Source organism: Desmodus rotundus, chromosome 12 (assembly GCF_022682495.2).
Source record: "Desmodus rotundus isolate HL8 chromosome 12, HLdesRot8A.1, whole genome shotgun sequence".
NCBI classification, from domain to species: domain Eukaryota; kingdom Metazoa; phylum Chordata; class Mammalia; order Chiroptera; family Phyllostomidae; genus Desmodus; species Desmodus rotundus.
Genome location: NC_071398.1, coordinates 85907069 through 85933058, shown reverse-complemented (window position 1 = coordinate 85933058; position 25990 = coordinate 85907069). Strand labels below are relative to the sequence as shown.

Sequence of the window (25990 nt, the reverse complement as noted above, 5' to 3'; positions counted from 1 at the left end):
GTTCTTACACATACCTCAAAAATACAAAGGACTGAAACAGACAGAAAGCTTCCATTATTTCTGGTAGCTCCTAACTTGGAAATAGTGACTTTTAAGTTAGAAAAAAATACATTAAGACTTTTAAAACATTTGTAAATTGTTGTAAACAATGCATAACCACAGGACCTATCTTAGCAACTGAACGAAATAATACAAATGTTTGAAGATGTGTGAATATTCGTATTCTTTCTATAAAACGTCGAGTAAATTAGGAGGTCAAATCTGGAAATCCTGTCACTATAAGTAATAAAATACGATTGCCATTCAATTCCATTTAGATGATGAGATCCTTTGGTTCTCAGTATACCAAGGCAAAAACTAAACTGATGTCAAGCCAGAAATAGAAATTACTAACATTCCAAAATAAAAGGAAGAGAAACCTTTCTTAAAATTAAAAAAAAAAAGTCCTAAGCAATTAAATGAAGGAGAGATTTAAATTCTTACCACGTTTATTTTACATCATGATTTCTTAGTCCTTAAGTTGATACAATTTGGGGACGTGAATACCCCCTTCCCTTCTTTGTCACATGTGGGTGTTAGTGGAAGAACAGAGTATGACAGAATAGGCCAGGGCTGGAGGATGAAGAGTTGGAGAGAAACAGAGCGAGTGTTTACATAAGCCCTTCCACGCGCGGTACCAACCAACCAAGGATAAAGTTGACATGATGAAGCTTTTCCTTTGCACGTGGACTTCGGAGAGTATGGAACAATTTGGGACCACATTCAACATACATTAATTACACAGCCTCTTGAAACATGTGTTCTATCAGACATGATGAGTATATTCTTTTTTTCTTCACTTTTTTAAGCTCCACAGATGATGTTATTCATGAAGCATTTCTCATATATTATTCGACAAATATTAATGTGATCATGTAAAACAATCTTGGATAGCAGAAAGCATGGTTAGCTGCCATGTAAAGGTCCTCCTTTCAAATAACACTCCATCGCACTCTTGGAGTTCCCTATCAGAGGATGTTCTCGATGGGCATTCCGTTCAGCTGGGTTCACAACTCACACGCCACGCTGAGTGCGGACAAAGCAGAGATCACACCTCGGTCAAAGGTCTGTTCAGAACAGCCCGGGGCACATGCAGCCGATATCTTGTCCAGACAGTAACTGCAAAGGAATTGTTCTCTTTCAGCCTTTTGATCACCCATGTCCTCTAACGGTCTTACCCCAATGCTTGGGGCTCCACAGGTGACCAGGAGGCAGAGCTGCCTCGGCGCTGGGGACGCCTGTCCCAGGGAAGACCAGACTGTGCGCAGACGAGCCTGCAGTATGTTCACCTCATCAGCTCGGCCCAGTCCACGGGGGTAAAAAATGGATGAGATTTGATATCTTCCACCCCAGCAACTCCAGCACCAAGACGCTCCATGGGGTTGAACTGCAAGAGCTAAAAAAGAGGATTTAGTGACTAACAGGAATTCAATGAGCAAATCAAAGGAAAACCAAAAAAAAGAAACATGAAAGGAAAGAACTTGTAAACTCAACCCCAGTGACAGATGGACTTAATAGCCAGCTGACTGTATTTTCTTGAAAGGGAGCTATGTCTAGCATCGCTCTAGCTGTGGGGTAGTGGGCGATATCCAAGTGTATGGCTTTTCGACTGACTTGAAACGTGACCTTGAGTAGTTCATTTCTCTCATCCTCATGTAGTTATTCCTACGAGTTTCCTATTCCGAAAGTACAGTGTGACATTAATTTGATATTGCACCAAATTCTGAGAGGTCCAGTTTCTCCTTTCATGGTTACAAAGAAAGATTGGGAGGCATGGTAAGTCCTCCAGCCCCTAGTGAATTACAGGTGCACTGGGACTAAACTTGACCCGATGTCAGAATTAGTCAATCACATTCCACAAGTGTTTCCTTTAGCATAGCTGACTCACGTGGAACAACCCGATCCCATGAGTAAAACACGTGTTGACTACTTCGCTCTTAGAATTCATGTATCAAATAAGTTAGTACTATTGTATGTAACAGAATTGTTGAGTGTGGGAAACAGAAGTACTCGTATACAATTATTGTAGACCACGGGCATGCTGCATTCACGCATCCTCAAATTTTTGTTTCAACAGCTTCACTGAGGGATAATTTATACAGCATAAAATTCACCTGCTGCCAGTGTACAATTCAACGATTCTCAGTAAAGTTGAAGAGCTGCGCAAGCATTCCCACTGCCCTGTTTTAGAACAAACACTGCGATCGCCCCGAAAAGTCTCCCCATGCTGCGCACAGTCAGTCCTCACTGCCATCCCCGGCCCCAGGCAACCACTGCTCTGCTTTCTGACTCTGTACACTTGCCCCTCCTGGATATTTCATGTAACGCAGTCACAAAGTACACTGTCTTTTGCTGCTCTCTTCCACTTCGCACGTTTTTGAGACTCGCCCACGTTGTAGCAGGTACTGACAATCCATTGCTTTTTATTTCTGACCAGCACTCCACTGTTTGACGAGAACCCATTTCATTAATCTGTTCATCAGTTAATGGACAGGAGCACTTTCCAGGTTGAGGCTACGAGGAACACAACTGCTGTTCACCTTTGCACATGTCTTCGTGCGACACGTGCTTTCATTTCTCTTCTGAACGCTGCTCGGAGTGGAGTTGCTGAGTTGTGTGGTGAGTGCAGGTTTAGCTTTGTAAGAAACTGCCAAGCTTTTCTGAAGTAGCCGTACCATTTTACACTGCCGCCGCCAGTATAGGAGGGTTCCAGTTTCTCTACATCCCTCCCAATACTTCATACCATCTATCTTTTTTATCGTAGCCCTTCTTGTGAGTATTAGTAGTATCTTACGGTTTTAATTTGTACCCCCTAGTGACTAGGGATGGGAGCATCTTTTCCTACCCTAAGCACTTCATATAGCTTCACTGGTAAATCTTGGCCCGTTTTTATATAGAGTTGTCTGCTTATTGAGTTATAAGAGTTCTTTATACATTCTGGAGACAAGTTCATTATCAGTTACATGATTTGCAAATATTTTCTCCCAGTCTGCGGCTTGTCTTTTCATTTTCTTACTGACACCTTCAAGTATAAAAGTTTTAATTTTAATGAAGCCCACCTTTATCAATTTTTTTCTTTTTGGTATTACGTCTAATAACTCTTTTCTTAGGTCATGAAGATTTTCTCCTATTTCCTTCATAATTTTTATATTTTTAGTTCTCACAGGTCTATGAGCTATTGTGAGTTAATTTTTACAAATGATATGAAGTAAGGGTCTTAGTTCATTTTGGTTTTACATGTGAATACTTGGTTTTTCCGAGTACCATTTGTTGAAGAGACGTTTTCACCATCAAATTACCTTGGCATCTTTACTGAAAATCAATTGACAATAATGTACAGGTTTATTTACAGACTCTCAACTTCATACCGTTTATCTATACGCCTTTCTTTGCTCTAATAATGCAAATTAAGTACCGGTGGTTTTACACTGACTATGGAAATCAGGTAGTGTGTGTCCTCCCACTTTTGTTCTATTTAAGATGCTTATGGATATTCTAGGTCCCTTGCCTTTTCATGTACGTTTTGGAGTCAGCTAAAGGCTTCCCAATTTTGCTGATCTTTTCAAAAACCAACTTGTAAATACCTTGATTTTTCTCTTTTCTATTTCATTGATGCCTGCTTCCTTTCTTCTGCCTGCTTAGATTTACCTTGCTTTTTATAGTTTCTTTCTCTAGTTCCTTAAGGTGCAAGGTGAGATTTTTATTTGAGGCCTTCTTTTGTAATATAGGTCTTTAAAGCCAGAAAATTTCCTCAAAAACTGATTTAGCTGCATCCTATAAACTCTGATATATTTTGCATTTGTCTTTGTTTTTAGTTCATTAAAAACATTTTGTAGCTTCTCTTGGGATTTTTTTTTCTTTGATTCATAGGTCATTTAGAAATGTGTTAATTTCCAAACACTTGTGGATTCCCCAGATCTCTTTCTGTTGATGATTGCTAATTAAATTATTATGGTCTGAGTATGTTGTATCATTTCAATCCTTTTAAATATTGAAACTTGTATTATGGCATATTATATAATCTATCTTGGAGAATGTTCCACGTGTATGGGGTAAGAAGGTATTCTGAAATCACTGGGTGGAGTGTTCTCTACACACGTCAATTAGAGTTGTTTGATAATGTTCGAGTCTTCTCTTTACCTTTGCTCACCTTCTATCGACCATCAGAATGGAGCAGCGAAGCCCCCATTTATGATTATCGGATTGCCTATTTTTGCCTTTAGTCAGACCTTGCTTCATAAGTTTTGCAGCTGTTATTAGAACAATATATCTGTAATTGCTGTATCTTTCTAGGTATTGACCCTTCTATCATTAAGAAACATCTGTCTTAGTCTCTAAGAAGTCTCTTATCTTGACATCTATTTTGTCTGGCATTTAATATAGCCACTCCCACTTTCTTATGGTTACTGTTTGCATAGCTTTCTTTTCCTATTCTTTTCCTTGCAACCTAGTTGTGCCTTTGAACTTAAACTTTGTCTCTTGTACCCAGAAGATATTTGGACCTTACTTTTTTATCCAGGTCAACAATCTCTGCCTTTTGTGTGGCGTGTTTCGACTTTCACATTGAATGTAATTATTGATATTGTAGGTTTATATTTGCCATTTGCTACTTGTTTTCTACATCTATTGCCCTTTTTGTTCCTCTCTTACTGCTTTCTTTGTGCCAAATAATTTTTCTATAGTATTTCAGTTCCTCTCTTAATTTTATTTTTTAGTAGCTGCTTTAAAAATTACAATATACATTTCAGTTTATCATAATCTACTTCAGATTAATACTAACTTGATTCCAGAAAAATGCAGAAACCTTGCTCCACTATTACCTACATTCCTTCTACCTTCTTTTGTCTATTATTGTTATTCGAGGTCTGCCCAGAAGGTATCCGGCCATGTACTATGAAAAATAGACATTTATTGAAAAAGATACAAGATAGAAGAAACACTGTACGTACGACAATGACGCCTCAGTCCCCTTCAAAGTGGGCACCCTGGGACCTCAGATGGTTCTCCCTATTGCCATCTGTTGCCCCATCATATTTTCCTGAATCTCACTGATGGTCTGAAATCTCTTCCCTTTCAAAGGTAATTTTAGTTTGGGGAAAAAAACAGAAGTCATAGGGCACCAAATCTAGGCTGGAGAGGGACTGAGTCACCTGGGTGATTTGATGTTTTGCCAAAAAACTCTGCCCAAGACATGATGCATGAGCAGGCATGTTGTTGTGATGAAGCTGCCAATCACCAGTTGTCCAGAGCTGCAGCCTCCTGAATCATCCGAATAGTTTCCGTGGAGGAATGTTCAAGCTTAACGCAAAATGCGATGCAGATGCATTGCTCTACTCGCTCAGTCATTCTGAATGCAATGGCCACACAGTGCACATGCTCACTCAACGGCCCCCTAGTACAGTGAAGTCATCCTTGTTCACGCATGTGCATTCCAGTCCACTCTCCTTGGCGGCCAAAGCACATTGATGTCAGCGCAGACTGTTCTTGTTGTATTAACAATGGCTGGACTTTTTCTGGACAGACCTCAACATATGCTGCATCCACATACATTATAAATCCAACAGCACAGTGTTACAATTATTGCCTCATATAATTGTATGTCTTATATAAGGCATTTAGAAGAGAAATGAGGAAAAAAAATATATTTAGTGTTTTGTATTAACTCCTATTTACCATTCTAGGACTCTTTATTTCCTCCTAGAGAGTCGAGGTACTATGTGGTATCTTTTCCTGTTAGCCTGAAGGACTTCCTGTATTATTTCTTGTAAGGCAAGGAATTTCTTTATCTCATCATTGTTTTAGAAGGATTGAAAGTTACTTCCTTTCAGCACTTCGAATATGTCATTTCTCTCTCTTTTCTTTTTCTATTGAGAGGTAATTTACATACAACATTGTATTAGTCTCAGGTGTACCACATAATGATGTGATATGTGTATATATTCTCAGCTGATCACCACAACAAATGTAATTAACTGTCTTCCATTGTTTTTAATGAGAAGCCACACATTAATGTTCCCTTGTACACAAATTATTTCTCTTTCACTGCTTGCAAAACCTTCCTCTTTGTTTTTGTCTTTCAACAATTTGCCCACAACGTGTCTACGTGTGGATCTCTTTGTATTTCCCTCCTTAGGGTCCACTGAGTTTCTTCAATGCATATTAATGTTTTTCATCACATTCAGCATTTTCAGCTAATATTTCTTCCAATATTTTTGCTGCCCCTTCCCCTTTTTCCTTTCCTTCTGGAACTCCCCTTATATGTACATTGAAGCATTTGATATTCTCTTACACATCTCTGTAGTCCTGTGCATTTTTTGTTTGTTTTCCAGATTGAATAATTTCTATTGTTTTATTTCAAATTCACTGAGTCTTCCTTCATCTCAAATTTGCTGTTAAAATTCTCTGTGAATTTGTTTCCCTTAGTGACTCCTTAATCTCAATTACTGTATTCTGAACTAAAGAATTTCTATTTGGTTCTTTTGTTAAAAATACCATTTTTAAATCCTTACTGAGAATCTTTACTTGTTGATTCATCATTGTTCTACTTTCCTTTAATTCTTTAAACATGGTTTCCTTTCCTTCTTTAAACATACTTATAATAACCATTTCCTAAAATCTAAAATCTGGGGACACTTTAGAGAAAACTCTTATTGACTGCTTTAAACCCTGTATATAGGTCAGACTTTTTTATTTCTAAATGTCTTATAATGTTTTTCTGAAAAGGGACATTTCAGAGAATATATTTTAGCAACTCTGAAGTCTGACTTCCCCCCACGAAGACTGTGAGCGCTGCTGTCAGATGGTTTAGTAACGTGTTTCAGGGAAATCTGCAAACCTGCTTCCCCCACCCCACTGTAATAAGCAGCTGTTGATATCTCTGCTCCTGTTTTTTCTTGTTTCTGTTTTTGACCTTGGCTTCCTAGGGGTCATCCCTGTGTCTGCATGGCTTAGTGGCCAACCAGTGATTGAAAAGAGGCTGCATTCAAATATGACAATGGAGGCAAAGATATACAATGGTGTAAATATACTCTCTTCAATAAGTGCATTGAGAAAATGGACAGAAACCTGCAGCATAATAAAATCAGACCACTTTCTTACACCACGTACAAAAATAAACTCAAAGTGGATTAAAGACTTAAATGTAAAACCTGACACCATAAAATGCCTGGAAGAAAACATAGGCAATAAACTCTTTGAAATTGCTTTTAGCAATATCTTTTAGCATAAGTCACCTCGGCCGAGGGCAAAAAAGAAAAAAAAAGAAATGGGACTACATCAAACTAATCATTTTTTTGCACAGTGAAGGAAAGCATCAACAAAATGAAAAGAAAACCTACTACATGGGAGAAGATGCTTCAAATGATACATCCAATAAAGAGTTAATATCCAAAATATAGAAGAAACTCATACAACTTAACCCCCCCCCAAACAATCCAGTTAAAAATGGGCAGAAGACCTGAACAGACATTTACCCTACAGACCTATGAAAAGGTGGTCAATATCACTAATCATCAGAGATGCAAGTCAAAACCACAATGAGATACCACCTCGCCCCTGTCGGAGCGGCTCTCATCAAAAAATCAACAAAGAACAAATGCAGACAAAGAAAGGGAGCCCTGTACACTGTTGGTGGGATTGTAAATTGGTACACACCCCAGCAATTCCACTTCCAGTCCTTATCCAAAGGAAACAAAAACACGGATTCAAAGACATATGCACCCTCACGTCCACTGCAGCATTACTTACAATAGCCAAGACAGGGAAGGAACCACGGTATCCACCATCATAGATGAATGGATAAAGAAAACGTGGTGTATATTATATATACGTAGAATAAAATACTGTTCAGCAACAAAAAAGAATGAAATTTTGCCATTACAACAACACGGATGGACACAGAGAGTATCATGCTAAGTGAACGCAATCAGACAAAGAAAGGCCAATACTATATGATTTCGCTTATATGTGGAGTCCAGAAAAACACAACAGAAACCTATCTCTAGATGAAGAGAACACGATGATGGCTACCAAAGAAAGGGGAGTGGGGAAATGGAGAAAAAAAAAAAAAACCCACAGCCACTAAAGCTTCCATCCTCCGCCAGTGGGAACACATTCAAAATTCAGGCCACACTCAAGTCGGCCCTAGTTCTGACTTTTCACGGGGCTCCTCCCTAATCCTATGCACATGCATGCAGCCTCATGTTGGTCCTGTGGCCTGCCCCTGTCTGGCAGAACCCTCACGCCTGACCCAGAAGGGAAAGACAGTGGGCACAGCCCCAGGCAAGGATGCCAGAGAGTGCCGCTGCCCTTTCCCAAAGTTCCACTATTTTTCAAGCATAAACACTTTTCAGATTTTTGTATTTCTCTGATCAATTTCCCAAAGACTGAGATGGTTGTTTTTGCCAATTCTGTCTAACTTTATACATTCCTTTTTTGAGGAAAGAATTTGCCAACTTCCTCATACACCATTGAAACCTGAAAATATTTCCAGAGCGAATACTTTTTTCAAAAATTTAGCCAACTGTAATTAAACTATTTAAATAATGTCTTTACATTAATGATTCTGTGCATATAGAAAATCCCACTATTCGAATTTAACCCCTACTTCTATTTCTTCTTTTTCCTTTAGTTCTATTTTTTCTTTCATTCATGCTTCATTCATTCCATTATTTGTGTGAAAAGTACCCACTGATTCCTTATTACATGCCAGGCCACTGCTTTTCTGAGACCTTTTCATCATATCATCAGCGGCTGCCTCATCCTGACGATGGCAACCCTGTGAGTCAGCTGCAGGCTTCGCCACATTACAGATCACGCATGTCATGAACCCTCAACACTGCCCCCGGTCGACAATAGTAACAGAATGTTTGTGCGACGCTCACTGTGTGCTAGCCATTATTCTAAGTGCTTCGTGTAGGTTAATTCATGTACCTCACAGTTCTACGAATATCTACTATTATTTTCTCTACTTCAGAGAGGAGAAAACAGAGACCCAGGGAAGTACGAAGTAGCAAAGACAAGACTTGAGTTCGGGCACTACGGCTCCAGAACCCATGCTCTTAGCACTGTCACAGCGCCTCACGAGCATGTGACCTGCACACGTCAACAGTGTACACTTCACCCTGACGAGACCAAGCCCCGAAAGGGGGTGAAACGCACACCTCAAACAGCTGTGTGCTCACAGTCTTTTAACTTGAAATTACTCTATCTAGCACTCAAAATGACTACTGTTTATTAAATCTAACTCCTCCAAGAATTACTGTATTATCAGTTGCTAAGGTGTTAGGAGAAAAGCTATTACAAAACAGACAAAAGAGTATCCTAAATGTATCAAACCCATTTTCAACATCAGATAATTCCTGTCTACTGACTGAAATGTGGAGGGCATCAGACACTTTAATATAAATTTAAAATATCAAATATTGCTAAGAATTAACCATAATTATAGTATATTTTTTACAATTTCAGGAAACATGTAAGTTCTTTCTTCTTTGTTACAATTGGCTTCTCCTCCACCATTCTATCTAAAACATGACCTCATCATGAAATTCCCACAGAAGTTCACATTTTCACTTTACTAAAGTCCATTCAGTTAGTTCATGGACTCTTCTATACATCTGTAAGAATAAATCTATAGGCAAAAGTGTGATTGTTTTTCTCATGACCATCCTGCTTATTCTGCCATTTCGAGTACTATACCAGGCCTCAAGAGCAAGCACGCACAGATCCCAATGCTTAAGAGAATGGGTCAACCAGTGGCAAATCCAAGACAATCGCTGCCAAGCTCCTTGTTCCTGAAGAGGAGGCAATAAAGCTGAGCGATAAAGACACAGAACTTTGTTTTGAAGGGGTTTTTTTCCCTCATATACTGATCTTTCAACTGAAAAAGCAACTGTGTCATAATTAACTAAATGTACACTATAAAGTACAAACATACACGCTCTGAGGATTTATAAAGCTTTTTTAAAAACTGCATTTAAAACGTAACTATGTTTTCTTTAGCACCATTCACTTGACTGAGATGACCGAACCATGGGAACGGGGCTTCATGAAATCTAGGAAAAAAGCAAGGAGCGGACAGACCAAAGAGGGGAAATCTCCCCAAAGCAGAATAATTATTTCCAAATAAATCATTTTGTGATTTTTTTAAATGACCTCTATGAACTGTGAGGTAGTGGAAGAGGAAAGAAAAGTGACAAATTGCTAATCACGCCAAGAGACCCCTCTTCCCTTTCCTGACGGTGTTTCCTCGACATGAGTGGTGGTTTCCTTAGGCAGGCCCATGACAGAGAGCGGAGTTACTACATAAGCTTTCAGTGTATGTATTTGGGGATTTAACATACCTGAAGCCTAGACTCCTTTACAACATAATTCTAATAAAGACAGGAGCAGCGGACCTTTATAAATTAATGCAAAGAATTCTATTCACATTATTACACAGGGCGGGGCAAAAGTAAGTTAACGGTTGTGAGTACAAGAAACAGTTTATTCGTATGTTATTTATCAATTATTACTTTCCATAGGAACAACTGTTAACCTACTTTTGCCCCACCCTGTACAATAATGACTACCTCTTTGAGAAACAACAACAAAAAATGGCAGTTGCTATCCTTCCTTAAGTGATTTACCGCCAAAAATTCTTTAAATTTACCTTTTTTGTGTCACAACAAATAGGATGAAATCAAGTGAGTCGCTGTCTTTTTTCCCATTAGAATGAAATGTTTTATATATCTTCCCATTATCTCTTAACCCTTTTGCAAAGGGCTCGAGCTATCCTCATTCCAGTATTTCCACCCTGATTACGTTGCTTTATATTTTCAGAATCTTCGTGAGGTGCAGTTCTGATCCTTTCCCTCTTCTGTACAAAAACTCCACATCTCAGTTCTGTTACTGAATTAAATATTACCACTCTACCCTGGTGCTCATGAAAGTAGACCCCCACGACAGAATCCCAACTTGTCTTTCCACATTCATCTGCTACTGTTTTTCATCCCTGTATTTATCCTTCCACTCTAGACAAACCAAACTTCTGATTTCCCAAACTGCATCTTTTAGACTTCCCCCTTTGTTGAAGCTGATCATTCCACCCAGCTATTCCTCCCACATCCAACCCTGTCAGGCCAAAACTCAATCTAAGGCTCCACAAACATAACACCCACTACACAAAAACTTTCCTAATGCTACCACTGCATCAACGATAACCCCTCTTAACTTCACTCGCCAAAGAATTCTTTAAACCTATGCGACAGCCTTCCTCACATCCATCTGCGACGGTTATTTACCAGGCCTTCATATATTTGTGAATGGAACCATAATCACTCTTCAACAGGACACTAGGTATTTCTCTTCCTAATGTATTAGCCCCTCTCCCCTTTTTTAAAATTGTTTTCCCTGATTAAAAAAGAATGTCATGTTTCTTTAAACAAAAATTTTAGTTCTTGATCTTTTTCAAATAACCTTTCCCTTTATATTTTTCATAAAAATGTACGGATCCCGGGCCTGACAGTTACTGCCAATCTGCCGTGGGCCTATCACGCCGCGGGGCTGACACCCTTCAGTGTGCTCACCACCTCCGACATTCGAAATCAGAGGGGCATTCTCAGCGCAGGGAGTCAGTTTAAGCAGCTCACCGGAGTTCCAAGCCTATGGCTGGGAAAAGCAACACTTAAATCTCATGCCTACACAAATATGTGAAACTGACTAAACATTAGCCTGAATGTTTTTTTAAAATCAATACCAGTAAGTTCAACCTGTTCTCTCAGACCTCACCAATACTTAGATAATAGCAGAAATCTAAAGATATACAGTATTAGTTCTGAATTTGTAATTAGTATTGGGTCTTTCTTGCCCAAAACTAATTTCTTGAAGGTTTTGGAGCTGCAGGCTCTACTAATCTGCATGGTTGATATCCTTGGCCAATAGGTCAATTGCATTACCTGTTGAATGAGTGAGCGAGCCTCTTCAGAGACACATTCTGGCATGTTCAGAGTAGTGTGAGTGGTTATTCCGGCCGGATGGCACTCGACCAGAGTCTGAAACAATCAATCAGGCACACTTTTATCCCAGGACGTACGGACAGCGCGCACAGAGAACGCGACCACGATTTAACCAGAGGTGCGGCATTCAACAGTGCCGCCCAGGCAGTTTGGGACAAGGGCGCTAAGCCTACAAACCCTCCAACTGGATTGAAGGCAATCGGCAAAATTACATCATAAGCTGATGCTACCAGCCCTTTTCCCTTAGGAATCAAGAAAATGGCTCATAAGTGGAAGAGCTTACATTACATATCAAAACTAAAAAGAGGAACCTAGGCCGGTGTGGCTCAGCTGTTTGGGCATCGCCCTGCAAACTGAAACATCGTGGGTTTGATTCCCGGTCAGGGCCCACGCCTGGGCTGCGGGGTTTGGTCTCAGGCTGGAGCGCCTACAAAAGGCAGCCAATCAATGTTTCTCTCTCACATCGATGTTTCTCTCCCTCTCTTTATCCTTCCCTTCCTCTCTCTCTAAAATCAATTAAAAAATTTAAAGAAAACTAAAAAGGGACTTTAAATATTACTAAAATTTTTAATGTATTAATGACCTTCAAATATTAGAATTTGTTAATAATGATACTTCATGTACATATACCGCATGATGGTGTAAGTGTATGTCTAGGTGAATTGTAAGTTCTACAACTATCTTCGGAATTCAGTCTTACCTACATATTTAAGGTAAGTGACTGCTTCCAAAAATATGACTGCTCATTTCCTCTGTCTTCTTCCCAGGAGGCAATCTGTACAGTACTCTATTAAAGTTTATTAACCTCAAATGTTTTTCTTAAAAGTTATTGATCAGAAAAAGTTTAAATTCTGTCCTTAAGCTAGCACACAGGAAAAATTTACAGCATTGAGGAAAAAGATGTTACTTTTCATATCTATATGAAATTTCTAAAATGAGAATTCCCTCCTGACTTCAGACAAGATGCTTAAAATTCACCCAGACAATTCCAATACATCCTGGCATGTACCTCACAGATAGAACTGTGTTCCAAGTGAATCATAAAAAATGAAAAGAAAAAATGTGTAGTCTTCTATCCTACTGTGTACTAACATGTGACATAACAGAATTTTAACACCAATTTATTCAGTGTAATACAACTCTATTTTTGTAAAAAAAAAAAAAAAAAAATCTGGAATCTTGATAAACGTATATATCTCAAAGGTTTTCTTACCTAGTCACTGATCTAAAAACTAAAGGCAAAGGCTAAACGTTCTCAATTTGAAATCACGGCAGCAGCTGGTAAAGCTTATTAAGCGTCCGGGTCACTGCTTACCTTGCCCGTGAGAAGTTCAAAGAGGACGGCTCCCAAACTCCACCAGTCGCAGGCTTCCGTTTCTTCAGTGATCGCTCCAACCTCTACATACACCGAAAAAGGTTGCTATTAAAATTCCAAAGGTCAATTAAACTTTCAAAATTAACATGTATAAGCAAGGTGACCTTTTTAATGCTGAGAGAGCATATACTAAATATTACTGGGCTTTCAAAATTCCTGAAAGTTACTTATCCCTTTGGTCACCTACTGTGGTTGCATTTTTTTTTTTTTTTGACACAGTCATATATTAAACCGAGACATTTGTTCTTTGGTTGATAGAGGGACACCTTCAAGATGCTATACTTAAAAGTTACATGAATCTACTAGATTAGCATTTTGCTTAATTTTTCAAATTTGAGAAAGTATAGCCAACTCTACCTCAGAGGTCATGTCTTGTTTTAACATAAAAACCCTAGGTTCAGAAGAAACTGCAAAAGTCGTTTAAACCAGTATTAATTACCCTTGTGTCGATTAGAAACCAGAGAGGTGAAATGCCCTGTCCAATGTCACATAGTAAAGCAGCAGCAGAACTAAGACCTAGTTCACAGTATCACCCCCTCCTATACAATCAATGATATCAACGACAGAGGGCGCATGTGCCATGCAAATTTACCCATTTTGTCATTAAAAGTACAGGGATGTGCTGTCTGAAGTCACCACTGAAACTACTGGCTAAGATAAGGGACTGTAGAACGTCTGCAAATTACAGTTTTATCTGTGTTCCCCCTATCTCGGCAGCACAAGTTCCTTAAATGTAATGTGAGTTTTCAGGTGTCATCTTTCAGGTTTCTCCACAGATCAGCAAAAACTCCTCACTTCACCACTTCTGAGGCTTTTAGCCCTCAAGTCATGTTTGATGTATTCTTGTCCTTTCCTAACGACATTCAATTAATCACTAAGCCTTATCAATATCTACCCTTTCACTTCTATTTGAATGACAAAACACACTGATTAGTTGTCTGCAGGTAGCCCACAACTCATAACAATAATGTTCTAAGGGTTTGGGGGTAGAAAGAAAAAGATCAATACTAGAAACAATACAATGGCAATAAATACACATCTATTGACAACTGAATCTAAAAAACACACCAAGCAAACGAGAAGAACAGAGACAGAATCGTGGAGAGTGGTTTGATGGTTGCTAGATGGTTGGGGGAATGGGTGAAGAGGTGAGGGGACTAAGAAGTACAAACAGGCAGTTACAGAAGAGCCGTGGGGCTGCACAGCACAGCACAGCACAGGAAATGGAGCAGCCAAAGAAGTTCCATGCGGGAGCCATGGCCGTGAACCACGGTGTGGGGATTGCCTGAGGGAGTGGGGGGAGCTGGGTGGAGGGGGGAAAAGATGGAAAACTGGGACAACTGTAACAGTAAAAGCAATAAAACATAATTTAAACAACAAAAATAAATAAATGAATGTCCATAATTATATAAAGAAGAAGAAGAAAGAAGAGAGTAATAACTGGAAGGGGTGCTCAGGCGCCCCGCCTTTTAACCAATACTTAGTAATCTATGTGTGGGAGAACCACAAACTTCATAAAATAGCTTGAGCTTTAAGTCTTGAAACAAAGGTCATACGGACCAGAGAACGAAAAAAGAGCCATTCCTGTGCAAGATACTGAAAGTAGCCCATTTCAGCAAACTTCATCCATACCCCTGCGCCCACGCTCTCCTTCCAGGTTTCCTGACTTACGCAGAACTACACCCTTCACGCTAGCCCCTCCCCAGCCCCCCAGCCCCACACTGAGCTTCACGCCAAGCCACACCCTCCCTTCTCTAACTAGCTGCTCTCACACAACTATCGTGTGAATGACCAAGTCTCCTCATCCCCCTAGATCCATTGGCACTTATAAAATAGCAGCTTGTTTTAGAAACTGAGAACTCTCTAAAAATAGAGATTTAATGATGTATAGTGGTACTCCCTATGATGGAATACTACTACATAATCATTTAAGATGATGTCTTCGTGCAAATTTTAGTGTCTAAGTCAACATCTGGCTATATGAAATTAAAAAAAAACAAGCTATAAAGCAACAGAATTCTATTTTAAAATTACATATTTACAAAAAAGACTGGTGAGACAATATGACAAAATGATTGTGATTTGCCTCTGGGGTAGTGAGATTTTTATATTCATTCTATACTTCTTAGCCTGCGTGAATATCTAAATGCTACAACGTAAAATGTATAAAAAGATGACATGAAAACATTTAGGCTTGTTGGAGCGGGGAAGGCAAAGCCATAATAAGTAGGTCTATCCTTCCCGAGAGCCTGCTCACCCACGCGTGACTATCAGTCCACATTACGGGAAGCAACAGACTAGGAGTCAGAGTTCTGGATGAAGAGCCTTGAGGAATCACTCGATCTCATCCATAACGTGCGGGTTAGATCTGAGATCAATCATCTCCTAAAACAGTGGTTCTCTTGAAAGACAATGTCCTTGTGGTTTCTCACCCAAAGTGCTTCGGGTGCCCTCCCTGACTCAAACCCACTGCTCCCGCACCCATTCCCAACCTGCCCGCAGAGAGCCACTCTCTCCTTCAAAAGTGTGCTCCAAAAACCTTGGGAAAGGTATATGTCCTTAGAAACTTGACAAAAGTAAAAGAAAATTACCGTGTTCTTGTCATCAAATACAACTTTTTGTGCATTTCCTTCCAGTTTAAATGGTCAATGCATCATTTTCCTATTCAATATTCTGAAATGGCCTCTCCCTGACCGTTAAATAACACTCAAGCGTCTAGTTTAATCGGGCGTGCGTACAACCAGGCCTCCAGCCCACGGTCTCAACCAGCGAGGCATCCAACCAGCACACGCGCGCGGCACAAACCAGGCCCTCTTGCTCCACAGAACCCCACGTGCGGGCCACGCTGCTAACCAGTGCAAAACCGAAGTTGCTTTTCCTGTTGGCGTAGCTGACAGTTTTATCTTTCAGTAGGTTTCTGCTCAAGAATTTAAGCTATCCCATTTTCTTTAACCCTACAGCAAGTAGTACATGTTCATAGTTTTCTAATAAAGGTGACCCCTGTTCACAAGCCAAGACCCAAAATCGTTGGTCAGCCACCTGTTCTGAGCAGGCTACCAACAAGTCCGCCGTTCTGTGTGTGACCTGTTGCTTGGCTCGCAGTAGGCACACACTGCAATGATGAGAATTGCAATAAAATAGCAGCCAACATTTACTGACTGCTTACCATATGTAAGGAACTACGTCTCACATTTTACATGCATTTTTGACAATTTCCAAGCAGACTATGGAGAACTCATTTGGGTCGGGTGAACTTTGGAGAAGAACGAATGGAGTAATGGAGGGTCCTGGGAAAAGAGGAACCTCGGACCCAATCAACAGTTGAGAAAATTAGTAAGATGGTTTTATAGGGTCTGACAGCACGTGCTGAGGAGCTCTGGACTAAAGCCCTACGCCACGTCTCTGCTCGGAAAGCTTTCCCATCAGAGTAGAGCAGAGGGCCACTGAGGTAAGTCCATCTAACGTAAACAATGTATAAAGGCTCCTTTTAAAATCACCCAAAGGTCCCAGTGCCAGAACCCGTATAACCCAGACCATCAAAAGTTACATATGACGCCAGGTACCCACATCACTGCTGGGAATGTCCCCCCGGCTAGTGGGGGAGGAATGAAATGTGTCACTGTGTGTGTGCGTGTTGGGGGGAGGGGGGCAGGGGGAGGTCCCTGAAACTACCAAATAAGCCCAGTACATCTTCCTGAGCATGAAGATTTTTTACATGTGTGAAAGGGGGTAGGTATTGTTTCACTGTTAAAAGAAACACAGATCTATTATGGAAGAGCATGTAAAATTTGCATGGATTTGCAAGATAAAAGGCTTCAAAGGAACTTCAAGATCATATTTCACCATTCCCCTGGGGTACTCATTTCCTATCACCGCTGCAGTCAGAAGTACTTGGGCAGAAAAGTTTGAGAAGAACTTGATGAGACAGACAAGGTGTATTCCTTTATTGGTCTCTGTGAACTTGTTCAACTAAGGAGTCTAAGGACTAGTTTCATTGGTTTTATGCTGCTTTGAAATCCCTGCAACGTTCTGCCAGAGTCCTTAACAAGTGGAAAACGATCAAATGTGAATTGCCACGGCGTCTGGTGAGTCCCAATCTGAATATCCTCTTGTATTTTAATATTATTACAAAATAACCCCTAATCTAATACTCAGATTGAAACCGTAGAGCTATACACTGAAACTGCATTGCCAAAAAGAAGCCTGAGGTCGTGTGGCTGTCAAAACCCCACGGACTTGAACTAAAGGCGGGGAACGTGGGTGGGAGGCGGTGTGCAGGGCGGAGGGGAATAAAGGGAGGGAAATGGGACAACTATAATAGCATAATCAATACAATATAATAAATAAATAAAGCACCGCTCTGAAACTGCTTTCCTTGCAAAACCTACAAAACATTTAAGCATAAACCAAGAGTTCTGATTTACACAGGGTCCGGCAGAAGTAAGGCCTGCTTGAGTGTGGTTGGTAGGGTGTAATAATTTATCATTTTAATTTGAACATTTCACCAAAAAAGTTACATAGTGTGCTTGAGTGTGATGCCGTTACATTACAGGATTACATGCTTATGCTTTTGTAACAAAAGAGGGCGTCGCTTGTGCAGAGAGCCCTGTCTCCAAAGAGCTACGCGACAGCTACTACAAACACCAGCCGGCCAGTCAGGCATGTGGGCCACACTTCAAAAGCAGAAAACTTAAGTACCAAATAAATACGTGAGGCTATTTTAGGAATAAAACACGGTGGAGCTGAGAAATCCCTTTAAACTCCTACCTTCGGTTTTTTTAATCTCTGAAAAATAAAAGCAGAAACACGTTTTAAAGGATACATTCCACCACTGTTTTGTCACCTTTCCAACTATTTTTCCTATAAACCCCGACACGATCGGTTTCCGTGCCTGTCCCAGCCACCCCGTGGCATTCCGTATGGGCCTTTCCCGGGGAGGGGGGCAGAACAGCAGCCTTTCTCCCCAAGTGCGGCAGTACTGCAGGCACCAAGCACGGTGACCAAGGGGAAAATAAACTAGCCCCTAAGAAAACGAACAAATTCTCACATTATCCCCACAAAAACTCAACAGAAGGACATTCTCACTCTGAGTCAAAGAAACCGCGTGGACAGGGCTCCAGTCAAGCTCCGCTCCTGTCCGAGCCTGGCTGGGGAGGTCACCAGGCTTCCCTGAAAACGAGGACAGCCAGACCTCCACCGTTCTCCCTACCTGTAATTTTATGAGCCTGAAACCGTTTTCAAAAGCACGCAGGAGCCTTTCTCACAACTTTTTCTCCCTCCATTAACCTAAGATGCCCAAAGAGTGGGATTATGTTAAAAGGAGCTAGCGTCCCTCCATCTTCCTTTTTCCCCTTTCTAGACAGAGGCACTCTTCCCCTTTCCCTCAGGGACCTGGTGGCAAGCGAAATGAATCAGTGTCATTGCCTCTAACCGTTACCACCTTTTAATGTAATGGAGACAGACGTGGCTCCAGCTTAGAATTTAAATCATCCGGAATTTTTTAAGGACATCAAGTATGTGAGAACGGCTTAGTAAAATCCTAGAACTCCCACTTCAGCACCATCAATTCTCAAATTCTAACACAACATAGACTCTTACTGATTCATACTAATGAATCAAACTATTTCATTTCACACGTGAATAAACACGCTCACATAACAACACAGATTTCACAACGTAAAATGTACTTTGCCTACATTGGCTTTAGTCGTGTTTAACACCTCAGAGAACACTCTTCAGCAAGCCAGGACGGTTTTCAGAAAAACAGCGCTACCTTGGTGACCCACACCGTCACAGGGCTCGCTGAAACACAGAGTAAGGGAGTTGTACAGTCCTGACCATAATCAGAGTTTACTAAGTCTCCCCCCACAGCCAAAAATAATAATGTCACCTGACCCCAAAGTTGCAACTATAAAGCCTCACTCCTGAAAAGGAAAGGAGTATAAAAAGAGGTAGCTTGGACTCAGGAAACCAGAAAATGTCTATATCTGTATGAGAAGTGAAGGGGAAAAAGCCCCAGAATGTCCACGCAGACCTGAGGACATAGGAAAGACACTGGACAGAGCACTCAATCTCAGCACTTCTGAAATCATGGCAGGTGCTTGTCCACCCTGCCTTTCAGGACTATGCATACAACTGAAGCCACGTACGTCTGACAGAGACACGACTGCAAAATGGCCAAAGATAATGCCAACCCTATGCTGGAAACGTTACAGAAAAGGGAAAGAGCTAGGACATGCATCTCAAACTCAAGCTTTAAATGAAGACCAACCTTTCTACAAAGCTTTATAAAGAAGAAGCATCTTGCACCTGGCTGGTGTGGCTCCATGGACTGAGCACCGGTCTGTGAACCAAAGGGTCACTGGTTTGATTCCCAGTCGGGGCACACGCCTGGGAGGCGGGCCAGGTCCCCGGTGGGGGGCACGTGAGAGGCAACCACACATTGATATTTCTCTCCCTCTCTTTCTCCCTCCCTTCCCCTCTACCTAAAAATGAATACATAAAATCTTAAAAAAAAAATCATCATCTTGAATTTCAAGCAATGGTAGTGCCCGCAGCACCCCAAATTCAGAAGTTACTCTTCCGTAAGAGACATTACTGTTACAGTGCATGATAAATAAGGGAATCTGGTATTACTCAGGTAGTTCTTGATGGATTTGTTGGGACACAGCTTCAAACTGGTGATGTCACTTGGTTCTGTTCCCTACGCAGGACATCTCATCCTTGCACTTGCCTCTGCTAACACTGACGCTACAGTGGCCCACACCCATTCCAGAAACCACAGCCGCCACCTGGCAGCACGCTCTGTTGTTATCTTCCTTCCAGGGCACGGTAGGAAGTATACAAGAATTTCACTTACTAAAAAATTCCCTTTTAATTTAGGACAAGTAGTTAAAGATTTTTCCTAAACTCTTTTCCTTAACTATACCTTTCCTAATAAAGAGAATCTTAAAAGCCTTATTTTTTTCCACTCTCAAAATAATAGGAACTGTGGAATTGTTATCAAGAGGTCATATAAATCCCAATGAATAACAGTCAATTTAAGCCAACATTTAGATGCTGGAAGAATTTGTCACACAAATGACATAGCACTCTATCCAAATATCAAAATAACAGAACAAGTTTAAAGGCACAGACCTATGTAATACATTAAAATGATAATCAGTAGTAAGTATATTTAGGGGGAAAAAGAGTACATATAATTTTCTAATGCCACAGAATTATTTTCCAAATTAATTCTTTAAATTTTTTTCTAAAATAATTTAATTTAAAAAAATTGACCTTAAGAATTCCATCTCTCCCCCTGACCAGTGTGGCTCAGCAGGTTGGGCATCATTCCACAAAGCGTCACCCATGTGGCTCCCAGGCAGGGCTCCTGCCAGGGTTGCCAGCCCAGTCCCAGGTCAGGGCACGTGCAAGAGGCAACCGATTGATGTTTCTCTCTCACATCCATGTTTCTCTCCCTCTGTTTCTGCCCTCCTTCCCTTCTATCTAGGAATAAATAAATAAAATCTTTTAAAAAAAATGAATCCGAGCTCTCTCTTTTGGAAAAGAAATGTAAGTAACAAAAACACATTAGCTTTTGGAATAAAAGACAAATCCTCAGGGAATAAGATGATATGAAAATTAAACCACTTTCTTATAAACCTTAAAACTAAACACCATGCACACTTTTAGAGTGTCAGAAAACAAGTTGGAGTGTTTAAACTTTTCCACAAATTCTGTAAATGTTCAGTGAGATTTAAAACGCTGTTACAAATGACCGAACATTTGTTCACTTTCTTCCAAGGGAGACAGACTTCGCTAATGGCCTTAGGAGGAGAGAAAGGTTAAAAAGAAAAATTCTAATCTATCATTAATGACACACTGACATATCTGGACCAAGGAAAAGCACATATTTTTTTCGGCAAGGAGCACTCCGTGATTGTGCTGTGTTCCGACACAGGCAGGCTTTCCCTGCAGCATCTGTTGCTAATTGAAAGGGACTAGAATTACAAAATTCTAGTCAATTTCTCCCACCAGCTCTTGCTGTGTGTAAAGATTTTCCACGCAGGGGCTGAGCATTAGTCTTCCACTACAGCTGATGACTAAAGAGCAAAGAGAAAGAAACACAGAAGACAGAATTTTTCTGTGTCCAACATTATATGGAACCAAACTGTGAGAAAAAGGACAGCTAAGCATATCTTTTGTTAGCTGGGTAAATTACCATTCTATAAATACAACTATGCACCTATAAAAGTCTATTAATGTCCTAATTAACCAACGGTACAGGTCTTCTGTTTGGGTAGTCTCTTTCTTTATATCAATCTTCAAAGGAACTGTCAATATTTTACCAATTATGTCTTTTTATCTCTAGCTCCTAGACACAGTGCCTGGGACACAGGAGCCACATAGCAAATGTTTGCCGAAGAAATACACCAATCTTGGGTGGCAGCACTGTTCATTCAAAACACCTAAAAAAGGCCTCATCACATTCATTTCCCTGGGTCCCCTCGGGCACTGTTACACGTGACGGGCTGGAAAGTTTCCAACGCTCTCTAGAGCGTACTCTGGCTGCTGGACGAAACAGAGGAAAGCAGAGTGAGGACAGAGGTCAGTCAGCTGACGACACAGCAGTCCAGGCAAAATGTGATGGTGGCCAGTGCTCCCCTCTGCAGAGGTGACGATCACTACAGTTTGTTCTGGCCCAAATGGCATATGGCAAGGAAAGAAGGTGCAAAGCCCTGGAGGCACGAAAATGACAGGACCGGGAGGTAACTCAAGGTCTCCCCGGCCCCTTTTCAACATAGGGAATCCGGGAGCACAGGTCCAGGAAAAGCCGCTAGAACCGTCTAAGCTGGCTCTAGTATCTGGCTGCCGGCCTGGTGACGTGATTGGTAACCACTAGAAATGTTATCTAAATGTTATCAAAAGCAAATTCATTTCAGTGTTCTCTAGGACAACCATACTACCTACTTTTCTCCCAAGGTATTATTTTAGAAACAGAAATATTTTTGTAAAGTTTCCACAAACAAGATAAAATCTTTCAACTGAAAGATTTTCAGTTGAAAACTGAAAGCCATGCCAACTATAAGAATGAAATTTCATTTTAATTCCAGGTTTGACTTGTTCCTCTAATGCCTATAACCTAAATTGTCGAAGTTCAGAAGTTTAAAGTTTAAAAGTCTGGTGGTGCACAACTATTTAAAGAGACTGAGTATTTAAAATGAGGTGTTCTGCACAGAAGAAGTTCACTTGCCTAAGGTCACATGATGTGTCTGCAGCAGAGCTTAATTCTCCAGGTGAGAGACTAATAAGAGCCTGGAACTTGCGTCTCATACCCTATCCTCTCGAATGGGTGTTTTCCTCCTCTTCTCCTAACTTTATACTATTTCAGAAGCTGCTGGCTGCACAATTAGCATTTCTACATGGCATGAAGTCCTCCACATCGTACTGAACTGATTACTCAAACGCCGTGTTTGTCAAGGAAGGAATGTGACCTGTTTAGAAGTTGCCTGCATCACGTTACTGGAGTTCGTCAGAGTGTTGTCTGGACAAGGCCAAGGACCGAAGCCAGCACGCTGCAGGGAAGGGCGTACCCACCTAGGGCTCTGCCCTGCAGGTGGCCACATGGTGATGGGAGGGGTGTGATGCTGGGCCCACCTTTCCGGCTTTCTTGGCTCATCCCAGTCTCTAGTCTTCGCTTCCTGATGCCACCACATTAATTCGGCTGGTTTTCAGGTAACTCAATACCTGAACCTCAGGGCCTGTTTTGTTACACCTGGGGAGCTGGATATAAGTACACACCACCACCAGCTAACTCGGGCCGGCCTTGACAAAACACCGAATTCTGCTCTCTCCCACCACCCAGCTCTTGTTGTGGTGGTGACCTGGCCACGATGTTCTGAGCTTGAGTCAAAACTCCTTAACTGAATTCAGCATTCCACAGCCAAGAATTACTTGTTCAAGGGAGTTTACAGGTGTCATTACTATACTGTTTTCTTGTGAGCTAAAATAACAAACAGGTAACTAACTGCCTTATGGCTTCTGATTGACTGGTTATAATTATAATTCTGAGCCCTTCACAATCTTGCTTGCTCTCTCACCCGGCATTTCCAATAGGAAAAAAAACCCAAGAGCGTGTTCCATTTCCCACCTTTCACACCACAACAAGGCCATTCTGAACGGCTCCCGGGGTCACAGCGGTGCCCCCTGACACTGTTCACGTTGACTGATGAGAAAAAGGCCAATTGAAAATTGTGGGAAGGACAGACCCGCTTCCCCCTCTCTGCGGCTCTGCTGCTGTGTTGGGCAGGCAGAGCTACACGCTCCGCCATAAAAGGAACTTCAGGAATTTGACTTGCTTTATCATCATTATTTATTTAAAATCTTAGCACCTTAAAGCATTTATCTGAAAGATGTGTTTGTGCATAATGGCTTAGGAGGAGTGAGCCCTGGTTACCTCATGGAGATTCAAAATAACCAGATTTTACATGGTAGAAAACCTGATGATTTGGTCAAAGCAATGAGACGGATTAACCGAATAGTTGCCCCAAATCAATTTTGACCTGACAATTAAGAGGCAATACACTGCAGCTATTGCTTAACACTTTAAGTATCTAGTCTCTTGCTCCTCTTTTGAACGAACAAAAAAAATTGCTCAAGATCATAAAGAAAAATGTCTGAAGTTAATAAGAGATTGAAATTAACCCCCTTTTAATAATTTAAAACTTGAGGGAAACCCCCCTTCTCCAATACCAAGGGGCACTATGAAATGGACAGAGGTAATGTTTTCACACAGAATGGGCGAAATACAGTATCAACTCTCCCACTCTTGCAGATTCTCTACTTCTAACAGCTGAAGAATCCCTTCTCTCGAGCGGGGCGGATGCGTTATTCACTAAGGTGCCACGTAACACAGACTGAACACTCTGCCATCGCTGTCCCATCCCCACCACGAGGGACCAATCACATTCTGGCCGGATGAGGAGGAGGAGCTCGGAATGGGTCTATTTTCAGAGGGAGTGACCTTCACCCAGAGGGGAGGTGACTGGCCCATCATCAGGGCAGTTTTGAGGGTTCCAGGGCACATTCTACCTCGGGGGGATCCCAAGGTTCTAGAACCTCAAACTTATACAAAGCAACCCTTTAATCTTCTTTCCATCAGAAGAGTTTTGCCTGGACAATGTAAGACTTGAGTTGACCTGGAGCTCTTTTTGCTTATCCTACTATATTAATAGGGCACAGGCTTCTTTAATATACAGGGACTGCATCAGGAAAGTCAGTGTAAAATTGGCACTATTTTATCACGAATTTGAAAAGTTAACTGGCTCTCTCTTGAAGATAAAGATTTCATTTTTATGACAATAGCAAATGAAGGTAAAAGATTAAATGTACTTGCTAATCGTTCAAGGAAAACATTAAAACATTTACTATGTACAAGAGAGCTACTGCTGAAGTTTTGCTTAAGGGTAAATCAAACAAAAGAGTTACTGTTTGAAACACAATGTTTAAATATTAACCACAAATATTTTACTCTTTTAAAATTATTTCTAAAGCTCCCTCTTGTCTTTTTCTTCTTTCTCCTTTGCGGAGGGAAAAGACTACACCAGGGATACAGATATATTTCCTGGTTAGATCATTATTATTCCAAAATATACATCTGTATTTGTTTGCTTTCTCTATCAATTTTGCATTCCTAAAATTAGACTCCTCACGCTTGATGAAGTTACCCAGGACCCTAAATTCTCAGATTTAAATGAGTCTTCTTCAAACAACTTTGTCTGCTGAGACTCTTGGCATTCAAATTTCACCCTACTCCAAAAAATTGTCTTGGCATTTTTCCTCTAAATATTTTCCATAAATCTCCCATTTCCACAATATATTCTTTACGTACATACTCTGTGAGTAAAAATATATGCATATAAAGTCCTCACGTAAGATAATTCTTTTAACCCTACTAACATTAGACAAAAAAATCAATATTTATTCTTGGGGGAAAAAATCCTTGCCTAATAAGATGGATTTGAATTTTGACCAAATTTTGAATAAGAAAGGAACTGGATGATTTGACATCTGTGATCTTTTCTGCAGTCATAAACCTGTTTAATTACTGGTAAAGTAAGGCCAAGAAAGTCCAATAACTTGCACAATAAGGCCGTGCAATGAGCTAATGGCCGATATGGGACAAATATCAACGTTTAGCAAGTCTCAATTCTATCTCAATATTCTAAATTTTAAACTTGCGATGGCCTCATGATATTTTAAACCATTCGTGGTCTGACTCCCAGATCTAGTAATCAAATACGTAACTATCATACAGAGTACCATGCTTTAAAAGCAACAAATTGTGTGTAAACCATGTTTAAGGAGAAGGGCAAGGGAAACTACTCTCAAAACATATATTCATGGACTATTTGATAAATTCAGGCTAGCAGAGCAAAGAATGGTAGTAAACAAATGTCATGCTCCTAACTGAATTCTGCAGACAGCTTTCAGCCTGATTTTTCTATGTTTCACTTTTCCCCGTCAGCTGCGAGCTGTTTCCATGTGTGAAATCGCCTAAGAGAGGAAGCAAAGCTGTCATCTGACATCTGGGAGC

General features: G+C 40.7%; 1 protein-coding gene across 4 annotated transcripts in view; it reads right to left on the bottom strand.

Moving 5' to 3' along the window:
• Positions 1 to 1198: 1198 nt before the first annotated feature.
• The window catches only part of RPS6KC1 (ribosomal protein S6 kinase C1), a 147466-nt gene continuing 122674 nt past the window's right edge, over positions 1199 to 25990 (bottom strand). For all 4 annotated transcript variants that reach the window (XM_024552435.4, XM_024552442.4, XM_071220014.1 and 1 more), the window contains 3 exons: positions 13351 to 13433; positions 11976 to 12071; positions 1199 to 1435 (listed from right to left, as the gene is read on the bottom strand). In XM_024552435.4, the coding sequence (XP_024408203.2) occupies positions 1325 to 1435; positions 11976 to 12071; positions 13351 to 13433 (290 nt within the window). In that variant the 3' untranslated portion in view covers positions 1199 to 1324. The remainder of the gene's footprint in view (positions 1436 to 11975; positions 12072 to 13350; positions 13434 to 25990) is intronic.